Source organism: Phyllobates terribilis, unplaced genomic scaffold (genome assembly GCF_046119375.1).
Source record: "Phyllobates terribilis strain yellow unplaced genomic scaffold, ASM4611937v1 Scaffold_13__5_contigs__length_258822181, whole genome shotgun sequence".
NCBI lineage: Eukaryota > Metazoa > Chordata > Amphibia > Anura > Dendrobatidae > Phyllobates > Phyllobates terribilis.
Genome location: NW_027362773.1, coordinates 40258798 through 40277232, shown reverse-complemented (window position 1 = coordinate 40277232; position 18435 = coordinate 40258798). Strand labels below are relative to the sequence as shown.

Sequence of the window (18435 nt, the reverse complement as noted above, 5' to 3'; positions counted from 1 at the left end):
CACACACACTGCCCTGAAGCTAACTCTTCCTGTGGGGAGTTATACCACCTTTGCTGCTATACCACCGGCTTCAGAGGACTTTTCCGCAGCGGCGGTCTCTATTAACCGCACTCCACAGGTGGCGAAGTCGGACACTATATAACCTATATACATCTACTACCCTTGGATTGACCAACTGGGTCACGGACCGGGTCACTGCCACGGTGACTACAACCCCCAGCATCTACAGGCTCGGCTCCGGGTACCCCACGGCCCAGGGGGCGCGTTACATAAATCACTCTTGATGTTCTATATAATGTATACTGCAGACCTCCCATTTCTTGAGTTCTATAAATGTAACGTGAGCAGTGATGAATTTCCCATAGTGAGGAGACATGTAGTGTAATATACAGGGTGGGCCATTTATATGGATACACCTAAATTAAATGGGAATGGTTGATGATATCAACTTCCTGTTAGTGGCACATTAGTATATGGGAGGGGGAAAACTTTTCCAGATGGGTGGTGACCATGGCGGCCATTTTGAAGTTGGCCATTTTGGATCCAACTTTATTTTTTTCAATGGGAAGAGGGTCATGTGACACATCAAACTTATTGTGAATTTCATAAGAAAAACAATGGTGTGCTTGGTTTTAATGTAACTATGTTCTTTCATGAGTTTTTTACAAGTATATGACCACTTATAAAATGTGTTCAAAGTGCTGCCCACTGTATTGGATTGTCAATGCAACCCTCTTCTCCCACTCTTGACACACTGATAGCAACACCACAGATGAAATGCTAGCACAGGCTCCCAGTATCCATTGTTTCAGATGCAGCACATCTCGTATCTTGATGGTATGGTGTGGTATATAGGGTACAAAGATAGTGGGGCCATTCTTCATCAAAGGAAACCTCAGTGCCACTGGATATCTGAAATTTCTACAAGATGATGTGTTGCCCTCTTTATGCACTGAAAATGGCACGTTCCCTGAGTTTTTCCAACAAGATGGTGCACAACCACATTGTGGGTGCCAGGTCCGGGCATTCCTACATGAACAGTTTCCTGGAAAGTGGATTGGTCGTCGTGGGCCAGTTGAATGGCCACCAATGTCTCCCGATCTGACCCCCTTAGATTTTTATCTTTGGGGTCATCTGAAGGCAATTGTCTATGCTGTGAAGATACGAGATGTTCAGCATCTGAAACAACGGATACTGGAAGCCTGTGCTAGCATTTCTTCTGTGGTGTTGCTATCAGTGTGTCAAGAGTGGGAGAAGAGGGTTGCATTGACAATCCAACACAATGGGCAGCACTTTGAACACATTTTATAAGTGGTCATAAACATGTAAAAAACTCATGAAAGAATAAAGCTACATTAAAATCAAGCACACCATTGTTTTTCTTATGAAATTCTCAATGAGTTTCATGTGTCATATGACCCTCTTCCCATTGAAAAAAATAAAGTTGGATCCAAAATGGCCAACTTCAAAATGGCCGCCATGGTAACCACTCATCTGGAAAAGTTTTCCCCCTCCCATATACTAATGTGCCACAAACAGGAAGTTGATATCAACAACCATTCCCATTTAATTTAGGTGTATCCATATAAATGGCCCACCCTGTACATCTGTGCTCAGAACTTACTGCTGTGAGTTGTTTTCAAAAGTGATCGCAAAGAGTCGACGGTGCTGCAGATCAAATTTTGGAAAAGCAGTTGTGAATAGTATCATCAATACCACATAACATCACAGCCTCACCAAAGAGAGGCAGCTCCAGCCATCACATTAAGGGTGAGTTATGACCAAATATAGCAAGATAAACTTCAAGTTCATAGTTTTGCACGGCAACCGAATGATGGTATAAATATCAAAATAGCCCCTGGCAGAAAAAAGGTTCCTTTGCTCTAGTCCATATCGTAACAATGTTCCTTATGTAACATCTCCTTGTCTTTTAAAATAGAACTGTTCCGCATTGATTTGCTGTGTTGATTGTATAAATTACTGTCTGCAGGTTGTAGCTCTGGTATCTACATAATCTCCTTCGTTGCCTTCCCTAGCCAACACGGCTATCACAAACTACAGTAATCGAAATCATTCCAAATCTCAAGTAAGATGCTGGAGAGCCACAAATGCAGCCTAATAAGACACATGCATAGGAGAGGCGGCAGACTGTGACCTGTGCAGCCTCAAGCAAGTCACAGGCAGTATTCAAATTTCTCGAGCGACAGAAATGATGGGTTGTCAATAACCCGAAAACAAGCACAAAAAGAGACAGAAGAACAAACAAATTTCTAAGGAAGACAGTTGCATGATATCAAGATGACCAATACCTATGAGGAGTGTCCTGTTTGGTTTGTTTCTGTTGAGCCACTTTCTTATGTAGTGGAATTTATTTTTTTACTGTACAGAAATGGGTCCATATTTGACTTTGGGATAAAATGATGGGAAAAATGGAGGCTTAAAATCTAAACTCGCTTTTCCTGTAACCAATAGGCAGTGAAAACCTGTTTATTGCATTTTTATTTATGGTGATGCCTTTTTTCATTGCTTCTCTTTTTATTTTTTAGTGACAGGATTCGATCTCTGGGGATCTGTTTTTGCCACCGGTATTGTTTGCACCTTTTACTGCACCTTGGTATGTTGGCAATTAAAAATAATAAGAAAATGTTGTGAAATATCTAATATATTCCACATTTTTAAGATTGGGAAGCCTTCTTCTAAAAGTAACATCAGCATAGGGTTGTAGAAAAACAGATAAGGGCTTCATAGGGCAACGCCTAGTATATACAGTAGGAACATCTCCTATATCCGTCCTGTTATGAATGCAGTATGGGAGAGCACACAGTTTGGGCCAGCAGTTCAGCAATGACACCAGCCAAAACTGTCAATCATAAGGCGTGCTCTGCCCCAGGCAAGAAAGAAAGAAGCATGAGATAACTCCTTTGAAGGGAAAATGGCACAAGGCTTTTGCCACCTAATCTGAGAGTAGCATAATGATAGATCAACAACAGCAGATCTTCAGAGGGTGTCTGTCAACTTTCATTCCTTTTCACAGTTTTATAAAAGGGAAAACCCCTTTTAAGGGAATCTATCATCCGAGACCCTGATTGCAGCCATGTGTCACTTACTGGGATGCTTGCTGTAATTTTAATAAAATCACAGTTTTATCAGCAGGAAATTATCACTAGAGTACTAGTAAACCTTCTTTCATTTATTCCAACCCTGCCCCCATCACTGATTGGTAGCTTTCTGCCTATGCACAATGTACACAGAAAACTTCCAATCACTGGTGTGGGTGGGGTTATACAGAGCTCAGCATTCAGAGAACTGCTAGATCTGCAGCAAATAAAACTGATTTTATCAAAACTTCAGCGAGAAGTCAAGTAAGTGACACATCGCTGGAATCAGGGTCTCGGCCCCTACATCATGCTGCTGTTAGATGGGGTAGCAAAATCTTGATGACAGTTATAACTTTTCTGCTTTCCGCATAAAAGTGTATGAAAAAGCAGAACTCCAGTGAGATCCTATCTGCAACAATTATGCTATGTTGATAGTATCTGCCATAAACATCTCATAAATGTGGATATATTGGGTAGGTCAGCCAGAAATAGAAGGCAATGATTGGCAATATAACTAATGCATCAGACTGTTCAGAGATTGTTTGAGGTCAGTTACCATGGAGGCTAGAGATGAGCGTATCGCTTTGCAAAACCATGATCCATGGTTCAGTTCAGTTGTTTCTGGCCGGGGTCAAGAGACGCGTGAATTTCCTTCACAGGGAGCCCAGGCTTAGCTTATGTTTTTTTCCAGGCTGGTGAAACGTCACCTGTATGCTGTACATTGCACAGGTGACATCTCGCCAGGCCGGCAAATCAAATGACCAGAGACTATTAACCTGGACCATGGACCATGGACCAGGGTCGCGCAAAGCATTCTGCTCATCTTGAATGGAGACACATAGTCTGTATGAGGGCTGAAGACACAAAATGATGGAAAACTTAACTAACACTAGTAGCAAGTTGCTTTATTTTTCACTTTGTAGGCATCTACAGAGTGAAAAAGCTGTTTGTGTATTGCCCTTACAGCTAGATTTATGTCACCGCTATTCATCATTTACTTTAAGTGCCTGTTTTGATTTTTCTTCTAGGGAGGACTGAAGGCTGTTGTGTGGACTGATGCCTTCCAGATGGTGGTTATGGTTGTCGGGTTTTTGTCTGTTCTCATTGAAGGAACGATTCAGAATGGAGGGCCAAGCAATGTATGGGAAACTGCTATGAATGGGTCACGTCTGGACATTGCTGAGTAATTATTCTATGGACATCAACTGTGTTGTTATTTATAAGCAATGATGTGACAAGAATCCATACACTGCTCAAACATTCTATGACCCAAAACCAAGAGATGTTTAACCCCCTTATCGACATTCGCTGTACATGTATGGTGCAAGTCGGTAGTGGATGTATGGAGTGGGCTCACTTGGTAAGCTCGCCCCATACCTGGCAAATAATGGCTGGGACACAGGACCTGCCTCTAACAGACATGGGTGGAACAAGGCTCCACGAATTTGAACCTGTTAAATGCTGCTGCCAATCTCTAACAGAAGCTTAACAGCGCAGCGGCATAAGGGGCGCGTCATTCTATGCCCCCATTGGTGCCCTCATGATGAGATCACGGGGCGCAGATGGGTTTCTATGACTGCCAAGGGTCTGTAGAAGACCTCCGTGCCTGTCATCATGGAGCTTCTTTTATATTCTGCCTGTAGCCAGGCTCCAAAGGAGGCCATGATTTTTACTATATGCAGTAATACTGTAGTATTCAGGAGCGGACTGGGCAGGGGGGCAGTGGGGCACATGTCCCCAAGCAGTTGTTCAGTGCCACCCAGCGATCTGCTGCTTTGGAGGCTCAGGGTCAGACATTGTACCTTTAAATGTGTACATGTACCGGACTGGGCGACTGCGCCACAGCACTATAGACACTACTCATGTCACATTGACATTTTTCCTCCCGCCGGATAAGAGCTTCAGCCACTGAGCAGTATTGGAGGTCACACATTGTTGCACCCTTGCAAGTAAGTATGCTCTCAAAAAAGTGATGGAGGCAAGAGATTTGTGCTGTTTGTGCAGTGAGGTGAGAAGGTGACCGGACTCTGAAACCTCCTCTTCACAAGTCCAGGGCAGGATAATGCATTGTTTCACAGGCCACTCTTCTGAGGGTTAGTGGGATTTATTGCATGCAGGTCGGGGTTGGGCTCTCAGTGTGAATTCATCAGCTCCAGATCTGTATGAAGGTTCAAACTGCTGCCATAAATGACACTGTGCCCCAGATAGAAACACTGCAGACCTGACTATACAGACCCCTGCACAGGACTGACCCTGCACCAGGTACAGGACATCACATACAGTAAAGACCCAAAGTTTGGACACACCATCTCATTTAAAGATTTTTCTGTATTTTCAAAACTATGAATTAACACATGTGGAATTATATACTTAACAAAAAAGTGTCAAACAACTGAAAATATGTCTTATATTCTAGGTTCTTCAAAGTAGCCACCTTTTGCTTTGATGACTGCTTTGCACACTCTTGGCATTCTCTTGATGAGCTTCAAGTGGTAGTCACCGGAAATGGTCTTCCAACAATCTTGAAGGAGTTCCCAGAGATGATTAGCACTTGTTGGCCCTTTTGCCTTCACTCTGCTGTCCAGCTCACCCCAAACCATCTCGATTGGGTTCAGGTCTGGTGACTGTGGAGGCCAGGTAATCTGGCGTAGCACCCCATCACTCTCCTTCTTGGTCAAATAGCCCTTACACAGCCTGGAGGTGTGCTTGGGGTCATTGTCCTGTTGAAAAATAAATGATGGTCCAACTAAACGCAAACCGGATGGAATAGCATGCAGCTGCAAGATGCTGTGGTAGCCATGCTGATTCAGTATGCCTTCAATTTTGAATAAATCCCCAACAGTGTCACCAGCAAAGCACCCCCACACCATCAAACCTCCTCCTCCATGCTTCACGGTGGGAACCAGGCATGTAGAGTCCATCCGTTCACCTTTTCTGCGTCGCACAAAGACACGGTGGTTGGAACCAAAGATCTCAAATTTGGACTCATCAGACCAAAGCACAGATTTCCTCTGGTCTAATGTCCATTCCTTGTGTTCTTTAGCCCAAACAAGTCTCTTCTGCTTGTTGCCTGTCCTTAGCAGTGGTTTCCTAGCAGCTATTTTACCATGAAGGCCTGCTGCACAAAGTCTCCTCTTAACAGTTGTTGTAGAGATGTGTCTGCTGATAGAACTCTGTGTAGCATTGACCTGGTCTCTAATCTGAGCTGCTGTTAACCTGTGATTTCTGAGGCTGGTGACTCGGATAAACTTATCCTCAGAAACAGAGGTGACTCTTGGTCTTCCTTTCCTGGGGCGGTCCTCATGTGAGCCAGCTTCTTTGTAGCGCTTGATGGTTTTTGAAACTGCACTTGGGGACACTTTCAAAGTTTTCCCAATTTTTCGCACTGACTGACCTTCATTTCTTAAAGTAATGATGGGCACTCGTTTTTCTTTACTAAGCTGCTTTTTTCTTGCCATAATACAAATTCTAACAGTCTATTCAGTAGGACTATCAGTTGTGTATCCACCAGACTTCTGCACAACACAACTGATAGTCCCAACCCCATTTATAAGGCAAGAAATCCCACTTATTAAACCTGACAGGGCACACCTGTGAAGTGAAAACCATTTCCGGTGACTACCTCTTGAAGCTCATCAAGAGAAAGCCACGAGTGTGCAAAGCAGTCATCAAAGCAAAAGGTGGCTACTTTGAAGAACCTAGAATATAAGACATATTTTCAGTTGTTTCACACTATTTTGTTAAGTATATAATTCCACATGTGTTAATTCATAGTTTTAATGCCTTCAGTGTGAATGTACAATTTTCATAGTCATGAAAATATAGAAAAATCTTTAAATGTGAAGGTGTGTCCAAACTTTCAGTCTGTACTGTATATATATATATATATATATATATATATATATATATATATATATATATATATACACAAACATACACAGCCATCTACATAGCTACCATACACAACCGTGACGCCATTCTGCTAGCACGGTTGTGCATTTCCCCTGCGCCACTCTATGGGCTGTGGGCCAGAAAACATTGTTCCAAGGTATCCCTGCCTTCAAAGCCATGCTTTTCCTACTGAGCAGTATAGTTCTGAAGAAGGTCAAAACGTTATAAATGTTACAAACAGTGGATAATCTTGGAAATAAAAGTTAATAAGGTTTGCATCAAATCCAGAGTGCTAAATATAATTTTTACTAAATTAAAAAATAGCATTAGTCACCCTTTTAGCATGATCAGGTCACCCCTGGACTCATGCTCACATCTCTATGTTTGGAGGCTGCAACTCTATCTATGAGCCACAGCCTAATATGATAGATAAAGGATAATTTAGTAATCTTGACCTCTATTGCAGGCAGTGAACACAGAAGCAGATTATGTGTCTATAGAGATACATTACATATAACAATGCATTTCTATGATCCCTGTATACTGAGGTGAAAAAAAGTCAGATTTTGTTTGTTCCTATAAAACTACTACAAATAATATAAAGTAATTACAAAAATGTTCTTTTATTTTTCATGAGTCTCCTTGATATTTGATCCCACAACCTAAAACATTACCGGCAGGAGCTAAAGCTACTGAACCACAAGCTCTGATGATGCAACTTTTTTTTTTAAGTGCAGCAAAAATGCAATAACTGGAGAAGATTGTTATTGTGTAGTTTGGTGCGGATCTTGTAGAAAACAGTATTTCTGCAATGTGTGAACATGGCTTTAAAGACACAAAAAAACTGGGTGTCAAATAGTGAAGTTACATAACGATGAGAAAGTTCTGGCTGGTGCAACCGTGAATGAATAAAAAATAAACTCATAGGACCCAAGTAGAGATGAGCAGGAAGCACAGATGACGTTGCTTCAGCCCTGGATAATCAAAAGCCTCGTTGGGACCCCAGAAGGTAAGAAATTCGCAACCCCCCATCCAGCCTCCCCATACCACTGACCTGGATGCTGCATCAGAGACCCGTGAGTCAATAGACTCATCTCTAGTCCTAACTGTCCTGGATACAGAAGACAGTCCTGGAGTTGGGAACTTCTGTGCAAACTTCTTGAATGGCCAGCATACTCACCAGAGATGTCACCCATTGAGCATGTTTGGGATGCTCTGGATCGGCGTATATGACAGCATGTTCAAGTTCCTGCAAATATCCAGCAACTTCGCACAGGCATTGAAGAGAAGTGAACCACAATCAACAACCTGATCAAATCTATGTGAAGGAGATGTGTTGCACTGCGTAGGGCAAATAGTGGTCACATCAGATACTGACTGGTTTGCTGACCCCTTGGACCTCCCCAATCCTGTAGAACCGCACATTTTAGAGTGGCCTTTTAATGTGACCAGCCTAGGGCACACCTGTGCAATAACCATACTGTCTAATCAGCATCTTGATATGCCACACTTGTCAGGTGGATGGATTATCTCGGCAAAGGAGAATTGCTGACTAATTTTTAGGCAAATTTGTGAACAATAGTTGAGAGAATAAGGCCTTTTGTATACATAGAAAAAGTCTTTGCGTTCAGCTCATGAAAAATGGGAGCAAAGACAAAAGTGTTGCGTTTATATTTTTGTTCAGTATATGCAATATACGACATGAATTTTTACTGTCTTAAACTACTCGGTAGGTCAAAATTATCACTAACTGCAGAATTGATGATAAAGTCAAGATTGGAGAGACTTTAACTGCTAGAACCCCCTAGGAATGCCAGAACAAAGCACTTTTATCCCAATTAGAATGGAGCAGCTGTGAACATAATCAACTCTACCTCAATTCATTAATGATGGGATTGCTGGAAAAAAAAAACAGTATATGGCGCTATGGCATTTAAGGAGAACCTGTCAGCAGATTTTAGTACCCCCAATTGATTTAATCCATCTAATCCAATATTTTTGTAAATGAGCCACAAATGCAGAGGGTTGGCCCTGCACTTATAGCTTTCCGTACTCTCTCCTTCTTTCCTCGCCCACCTCTGTCCTCCGGTCACTGAATGACAGGGCTTGTCTGAGTGATCTAGCCTTCCCTGCTGAAGATCTAAGGCTGCGTTCACACATTGTGTATTTTCGCGCGCTTTTTTGCGCATTCTTTTTGAAAATACGCAATGTGCTTTGTGTCTGCCAGCAAAGTGAATGGGAAATTCACTTTGCCGTTCAGACACTGTGTAATTTTAGGCAGCGGGAAAGCGCAGCTGCGTAAAGAATTGGCATGTCAATTCTTTACGCAGCTGCGTCCTGCGCTTTCTCTCTATTGTGCCCATTATAAGCGATGGAATTACGCAGCGGTGTTCACACACTGCGTAATTCCAGCACTTTTTTACGGAGGCGCAGGATGGATACTCACCTACCCGATGTCAGGGGAGAGGAATCCGGTCCGGTCCGCTCCAATCCCGCGCTTCCAGCATCTGCCGGTGAGCCGATCAGCTGTTAGCTAACCGGCTTGTAACCGGCCGGTCAGCTGATTACAAGCCGGTCAGCTGACAGTCTGCTGATCGCTTCACGGCAGATGCTGCAAGCACTGCACGGAGCAGACGCGTCTCTCATCCATCGGGTAGGTGAGTATCCATAGTCTGTACATACACTGCTAGGGACACACACACACACACACAGACAGTACACACATGACACACAGACAGTACACATGTCACACAGAAATGAAGTGTGACATTACACATGTCACCCTTCATTTTCACACTGCGTTTTTTGCTGAGCTTTTTTACGCAGTGTGTGAATGGAGGTGCTTTTTATACCTGCTTAAAAAAACGCAGGTAAAAAAAGCAGGAAAATACGCAGCGTAAAAAAACGCAGGGAAATACGCAATGTGTGAACGCAGCCTAACACAGCACCATGATTCTCCAGGTTGGAGAGCTGTAAGTGCTGGGGGTTAATTTACATAATAATTGCAAAAGCAATTATTCAGGAATGGAATAATGGATGAGATAACAAAGGTACAGATTTAATCTGCATTACAGAGACATAAGAAAGATTAGATCAGTTGCACACACTAATACCTGACAGGTTCCCTTTAAATCATTAAGGCAGATGTGTAATGCATTATCATACAGAGGTCCCAAACAAGTAGATTCAAAACCAGACAACACTCATAACTGTGTAGAAGCTCCATATAGTATCATCAAAACATCACTACAGAGAAGTGTGAAAGGACTTAATGGCCTTGTATTGAAAAATAAGTACTGTATTCATACACTCTAAAACATTGCGTGCAATATGGATTCAGAATTTATGTTAATGATTCTAATACATCTGTAGTAAACCTGCATCTCTCTTTAAAGCTTTAGTGTGGACCCATTAAGAAGACATACATTTTGGACGATTGCAGTTGGGGGAACATTTACATGGTTGGGAATCTATGGAGTAAACCAATCTACAATACAAAGATGCATTTCCTGCAAGTCAGAAAAACATGCAAAACTGTAAGTTTGATCAAATCACTCAATTCTCCACCAAATGTCACCTGCTTAACCCAGCAGGAAGTACAGCGCCACCTCAAAATCATTAAAGTAGACAAATCACTGAGTCCGGATGGCATACACCCCAAAGTACTGCAGGAATTAAGCACCGTAATAGACAGACCGTTATTTTTAATATTCACAGATTCCATAATAACATGGTCTGTACCACAGGACTGGTGCATAGCAAATGTGCCAATATTCAAAAGGGGCACAAATTCTGAGCCTGGAAATTATAGGCCGGTAAATTTAACCTCGGCTGTGGGTAAAATCCTGGAGGGTTTCCTAAGAGATGTTATTCTGGAGTATCATAATAAGAATAACCTCAATATCCAGCATCACCATGGTTTTATGAGGGATCAGTCCTGTCAAACTAATCTGATTAGCTTCTCTGAGGAGGTAAGTTCTCGACTGGACCATCCAGTGGAAACGCAGTGGATGTTGTCAATATGGACTTTGCAATGGCATTTGGTATGGTGTCACAGAAAAGGTTGGTATATAAAAATGAGAAAATAGGGACTAGGGAAAAATATGTTCAACTGGGTTAACAACTGGCTCAGTGATATAAAACCAATGGTGGATATTAATGGAACAAACTCAGATCCAGTCACATTTAACAGTGGGGTACCACAAGGGTCAGTATTGGGCCCTCTTTAACATAAAGTGGCTTGCAAAAGTATTCACCACACACTCCTCAGGCATTTTTCACATTTTGGTACCTCACACCCTGGAATTTCATGTAAATAACATGCCTACAACTGTGAACATTTGTTTTTCTTTTTATTGTGACGCGAACAACAAATAGGACAAAATAACTGAAAAGTTTGGTGTGCATAACTATTTACCTCCTAAAGTCAGTACTATTTACCCTTGTGCTACACATACCTGCTAAGTGTAGCAAAAATTATCATCTTCTATGAACGCCACAAGCCGGCGTTCATAGCAAATTAGCAGTTACAAGCAAGGGGGGCCTCTGCAGACCCCTGGTTGTCATGCCAACTCTGACTTGGACTTCTAAACAACTTTGTCCCTAACTTGTTTGGAACACTCCTTGGTCTTCATGGTGTTGTTTGGTTAGTGGTGCCTGCAGCCTGCAGAAAAGGTAAAATGTATATACTGGCAGACCATGTGACGCTTAGATTGCACACAGGTGGACTTCCTTTCATTAAGCATGTGACTTATGAAGATAACTGATTTTAGGGGTTTCATAGCAAAAGGGGTCAATACATATATATTTGTACATGCCAATTTTTAGTTATTTGATCCCATAAATTAAATGTATTCCTATATTTCTCTCACTATACTTCAACAATTTAGACTATTTATGCTGATGCATCACACAAATCAGATCACAAAAATATTTAAACAAAGGTTATAATATAATAAAATAGGCAAAAAAGCCAAGGGGGTGAATACTTTTGCAAGCTATTGTATTTACTAATGACCTTGTAGGAAGCATAGAGCGTAGAATTACAATATTTGCAGATGATACTAAACTCTGCTAGGTAATCAACACAGAGGATGATAATTTAATATTAGAAAATGAATTTTTCCTCTAATATGGAGCTATTAATGTCTGCCCCATGGGGTTTTTGCCTTCCTCTGGATCAACATGATATGCTATAGATTGAACTCAATATACTTCAGTCTACCTTCAACCTTAAAACTATGAAATTTAATAAAAAATTGCTGTTGATTTATCATAAAGGAAGCAAATATGCGATGATTGATTATGGATTCATGTATACATGAGCTTTACCAACGTAATACTGTATGTCTAGTTACAATAGAGCCACTGTTCTTACTGGTGAGAATTATAGGGCAGATATGTAATAAGATCCATTCTATGTTCTGAATTTATGCAGGGAACTGCTACAATATGTACACAAAAGGATGCAATATTTTTAGAAGTATTTTAAACATTTGTCCTGTGACTGATTTTGGTTTAGCTTCTTCTTATTCTTCATCTTATTATTACTACTACTTATAGATTGCAGGATCAGTGTCAATTGGACAAATCATTTGGAACATTTTAGATTACCTCGGTAATATTTATAGTATCATTTGTGTACATTGCCACCTAGTGGGCAAGTAATGAACTGCCAAAAACAAGAATTTGTTCATGCAGCCCAAGCATAGGTCATCAATATCATAAGGTTCTGTTGTGATATGAAAGATATATCAAAGTGATCATGATATGAATCAGTAATGGCTTTGCTAGAGAATACTAAAATCTGATAACAGGAATAATTGACTGGAGGGCTGAATTGTCATATAGCGTGGTCACTTCTGTCACTTGACCACAGCATCTTGTAATCATCTTAGAATATAAGTGACTGGCAAATGTAAGAGACCATATATCCTGGCCTTACTTGCATCTCCCTGGAGCATATCACCATGGACTTTCCTCTCGTAGAGTTTATACGCAGCGTGATAACAGTGGGTCACATCTTCCTGGAAATATTTTTTTTTTGTTTTGTATTCATAACATGTTATCAATGAGACAATTAATGCCTTAGATTAGATCCACAGCTATGTGGTTCTATGGACCATAAATAGTTTTACAGTTCCCAGGTATCAGCTGTTCATTTATCTTCATAATGAGGTCTGAAGACTTCTGTGCTGTCCTGATAACGATGAGCTTTGATCATCTGCACACGTAACTTATACAAGACCTGTGTTTTCAGCAGTTTTTCCACTTATATTTTATACAGATATCTGCTATCTGTGAAGTTTCACTAATCGTGTCTTTCTCAATGCAGATAAATAATAAATAGCAAAGAATAATTATAACATTCATTATCAGTCTTAAAAGAGACCTGTCAGCTATCATAGAGAAGACACTGCACAGGCTCGTATATTTTCTAAACCCAGAGATGCTTCTAGTATCCATTTAGATGACTCCCTTTGTGACATGCAGAAGTAGTCCTGTTGCTTCAAAAGCATCCAGCAACTGTTACAAATAACACAAGCACAGGAGAGAGGAAGTGTTGTGATTCAGAAGCATCCAGCAACTAGAAGGGTTAACACAGTCACAGGAGACAGGGAGTGTTTTAGCAGAGTCCCAGGGGGGATTGTGGGGAACTTGTTATTGTAGTCTGGCTGAAGCTGAAGAGAAAGGTGGTGTGTTATCTGGATCTGACAGAAGGCAACAGAACAGGATTCAGATCAGGAGAGAAACTAAACACAGGTCAGATAAACTCCCTGAACTAATAGTGCAAAGTATTATCGGGCAGGAAGATAAGGACTGTAAAGAATTCTGTCACAGGGATCATCTCCCTCATCAAACCCTCCCCCCCTCCATCTCCATGCAGGAAAATAATACTGTGCTTTGTGCAGGAAAAGCCTGTGGTTGTGTTTGCATTAAAATTGTGCTGTACTGTGCTACTGGATAGACTGTGTACTACTGTGCTGCAAAGGAGATTGTACTGTTGTTACTGGAGCCTGTTGCTCAAAGAGACACTTAAATTGCACTGACCATGCCTCATTAAATGTTATTGCTCTACCGTTTCTGAGGACTCATGTCAAATGTGTCTGGTCAGCAACTGAATCTATCCTGTGCCTGAGAGAAGCTGTAGCCTATGGTCGCCCTGAGTAATGGTTCCCCCAGGATTCCAACGAATTCATGTAACCGGTCTTGCCCCTATCTGAACTTAGGCAGCGTACTTGTAACATTGGTGGCCCGTACCTGGACTCCTTAGCGAGAATTAGCGTGTAGAGGGAGAAGAGGAAAAGTGTCTGGAAAAACACAGCAGCACAGCACCTCAATTCAACTCTGCTACACCAGTTAAAGGGGACCAGCCCTAAAGAAAACTCACTAGCTGCAATGGATGTGGAAATACAAATGGACAGAATTAGTGAATTGCTTCATCAGTTAACCTGTGAAAAATTGAGAACAGTAGCAGAACATATAAAAATGTCAAAAGAAAAGATTGCTAAAGCACACTACCGCAGGCAACTGTTTACTGCCATTAATGCAAAAATGGATGAGCTGGGGGAGAAAGAAGCTGAAGACTTCATGGGGACATTCCTCCAGGAGCTAGCACAGTTTCTAACCAGGTTGAAGTTGGAGGATGGAGGGGCAACACCAATTACCAAAAGCGGGAATCTCCATCCGCAGACAGAACTACAGAAATTGAAAGAACAATTCAAAGCCCTAATAACAGCCCTGTAGGAATCGACCAAAACATCTGAACGGGTGACAGACTCTGACAGAACCTTTACCCTGCTCGGGTTAGATAAATCAGGAAGACAGTCATCTCTAACACCACAAATCACCATAAGGAAAGAATTCAAGATTCTGGGACAGATTGGAGAGTGTGAACAGAAAGAGAAACTATCTTTTATGAACCTGTTGCACCAGATCGATGCAGGCTTACAGAAAGGCTACCAGCCAGATGGGATCGTCGAGGAGGTCGTGAAAGTGATTAGTCCAGGACTGAACCTCCATAGTATGCTAGAAATGAAGAGTCAATTAACCTTGCAACAGCTGAAGATGATTTTAAAAGAGCACTATAAAGAAGAGAGTAGTTCAGAATTGTTCCACCGACTCATTAACCTCTCACAGAAAAATAATGAATCACCCCAAAGTATCTTGTTCAGAACAAGTGAATTGAAGGATAGACTGTTGTTTGCATCCAGAGATGTAGAAGTGGAAGAGAAGTTTGATGCTGGACTAGTCCAGAAGACGTTCTTGTGATCATTCGGAACTGGGTTAATCAGCAAAGACATCAAGTTGCAGATGAAACAGAACCTAGAAGATACCTAGAAGATCCTGGCATTCTGGACAAAGTCCTAATTGAAAAAATGAATGAGGCAGCTAGTTTGGAGTAAGAGAGCGAACAGAAGTTAAAGAAAGGCTCTGCTCCTAAAATCACTAAAATGAGTCAGCTGAAGTTGGAGACCCCCGGTGGCCAGTCCGAAGACCCTCCAGTGCCACCTTCGAGAGGGAACCTTAACTCACCAACAAAAGAGAGGACCGCCAGCGCTGACTGGGAGGAAGTAATAGGAGAACTGCGAGCCGAGTTGATTGAGGTGAAAAAGTTGATTAGTTCCAGGCCAGAACCTGTATCCCTCAGACCCAGGAGTGGGTTCCAAAACAGAAGATACCCGGCTTGTGAAGCGTGCTGTTCATCAAATCAGAGTATGGTGTGTGTCCGCTGTCTAAGATGTGATGAGGATGGACAGTATGCCAAGGAATGCCAATGGTCAAGGTCGTTTTGGTTAAAAGACAGGAGGTTGCCAGTGCAGGGAGACTGGTAACCACGACACGGAGGAGGCCCCAGAAGCAAATCCAAATCTCACCAAACCCCAGAACGGCGCATGAGGTAAAACGGCTGCGTCAGTACTATACCCAAGTGTGTTCCTGTCTACAACTGCTGCAAGAGAGACAGGCGCATCAGTTACTTAATGCCCAGTGCAGAGGTCATACGATGTACTCCTGGGAGGAGGATTCCTCGGTTAGTAAAGATAGCCTCATCAGCCTAATTGGTGAAAGGTGCTTTATACAGTGCCAACTAGATGGACTCCTGGTAAAAGCACTGTGGGACACAGGAGCCCAAGCGAGCCTTTTAAATGAAGAATGGAGAAGGCACTACCTGCCACATACCTGCCTTCGGGCGCTAAAAGAACTCTTAGGACGACTGTAACTACACGGCAAAGATGTCAACCAGACCGAAATCCCTTTCATAGGCTGGGTGGAAGTGACTTTCCAACTGAGGGCCACGAAGAACAGCAACACCAATGAGCTCTTGGTACCTTTTCTCGTGACCAGTGATCAGAACGTGGCAGAGGATTCTATCCTGGGCTATAATGTAATCAGTGAGGTCATCACGAAACACAAGTCAGGGACGCTGGTGGTGGATGCAATTGCCACATCTCTTGCCATACCCAACGCTGTGGCGGAAAATGTGATTCATAGAGTAAAGAAAGCACAGAATACAATGGACCTAAAAGAAGTCAAGGTAGGCGTGTGCCCAACCATCATCCCTGGTGGGAGTGAGATGTGGAGTCCGAGTAGAACCAGGAAGAAAAGTTCAGAAAAGACTCTTCGTGCCAAAAGACTCCTCAGAACTTCCGGAAGGCCTAGTTCAAGGTGAGACTGTGCTTATGATTCCTACTGGTGGGTTTGCTCGAGTGACAGTACCGGTGATGAATACTACGAAACACGAAATTAGACTGCATCCAAAGACTGTGTTAGGTCACATTGAAACCATTAAAACGGTATATCCAGCCAGTGTGAACCCCGCCAATGGGTCTGCCGTTAATTCAGTCTCCCCTCCAAGGAACAGGAGTTGCCCACGGAAGGAAATTGCATGACCCACCTTAGGGTCCTGGGATCCCCCAGTATCCCTGGAACACTTGTGTGCTGAAGATATAGCGATAGCAAAACAGATACTGAGAGAAGAGTGTCATGCATTCTCTAAAGATTACTCTGATATAGGCTGTATCCCATCGTTACAATTGAAAATCAATTTGCAAGACACGACTCCAGTAACCAGAAGTTAAATGTCTGTGCCGAAACCATTACACCGTAAAGTGAAAGAGTATTTACAAGATCTAATCAACAGAGGTTGGGTCCAAAAGTCGAAGTCGTCTTATTCCTCTCCTATATTTTGTGTTAGGAAGAAGGACAGTACGTTGAGACTCTGCTGTGATTACTGGGAACTAAACCGAAAGTCAGTACCTGATCGGCACCCGATACCAAAGATTCAAGATATGCTGGATAGCCTATCAGGAAGTAACTGGTTCTCTGTCCTCGATCAGGGTAAAGCATACCATCAAGGGTTTGTTGAAGAGTCCAGTAGACCCTTGACAGCATTCATCACACCGTGGGGGTTATATGAGTGGATTCGCATACCGTTTAGGCTCAATTCAGCTCCAGCAGAATTTCATAGGAGTATGGAGACCTGTTTGAAAGGATTGAGGGACGATATCTGCCAGCTGTACTTAGATGACAATGTGGTACACAGCAAAACCTTCCAGGAGCATGTTGAACACGTGAGGACCATATTTAAGTGGTATCAACAACACAGAGTTAAGTTGACCCCAAAGAAGTGTGAACTGTTCAAAAGGCAAGTCCGATTTCTAGGGAAAATTGTGTCCAGAGAAGGATATACCATGGAACCAGCAGAAATCTCTCCGGTTCTGGCCTTAAAAGACAAGTGTCCCTCTACTGTCGGGGAGTTGAGGCAGATCTTAGGATTCCTCTCCTACTATCGTACTTATGTTTGGAACTTCTCCAGGATTGCCGCCCCGCTATACCTCCTCTGGTGGGGGGGGGGGCAACAGAGTCAACAACACCCACAGAGAAAAAGAAGAACGCGGGTAGGACCGGGCTTAATAGAAACAACACCGTTTTGTCCCAACAGCCCATTCTAAGGACAACAGACCATCAGGAGGTGTTGGAAGAACTAGTAGACTACCTGATAAAACCAGCCATCTTGGAATATCCTGATTTCAACTTACCATTTTTTCTTCATTGTGACGCTTCTCAAGTTGGACTGGGAGCTGCCCTGTATCAGCATCAAGATGGAAAATTGAGAGTCATCGGTTACGGTTCTAGAACGTTGACAGACGCGGAGAAGAATTACCATCTACATTCCAAAAAGTTGGAGTTCCTGACATTGAAATGGGCTATCTGTGAGATTATCTGTACTACAGCAGAGTTTGAGGTATACACTGACAACAACCCTTTGACCTATGTCCTCACTACAACCAAACTGAATGTAACGGGTCAGAGATGGTTTGCTGAACTAGCTCACTTGAATTTCAGCATCAAGTACAGGCCAGGAAATGCAATGCAGATGCTGACGGATTGTCGAGAGTTCCACTAGAGCGTGAGAAGTTCATGCAAGAATGCTCAGAGGAAGTCA

General features: G+C 42.4%; 1 protein-coding gene across 1 annotated transcript in view; it reads left to right on the top strand.

Moving 5' to 3' along the window:
* Nucleotides 1-18435, top strand: part of SLC5A12 (solute carrier family 5 member 12) — a 106900-nt gene that overhangs the window by 26172 nt on the left and 62293 nt on the right. The window contains exons 4-6 of the mRNA XM_073658060.1: nt 2547-2614; nt 4127-4281; nt 10385-10525. Coding sequence (XP_073514161.1) covers nt 2547-2614; nt 4127-4281; nt 10385-10525 — 364 coding nt within the window. The remainder of the gene's footprint in view (nt 1-2546; nt 2615-4126; nt 4282-10384; nt 10526-18435) is intronic.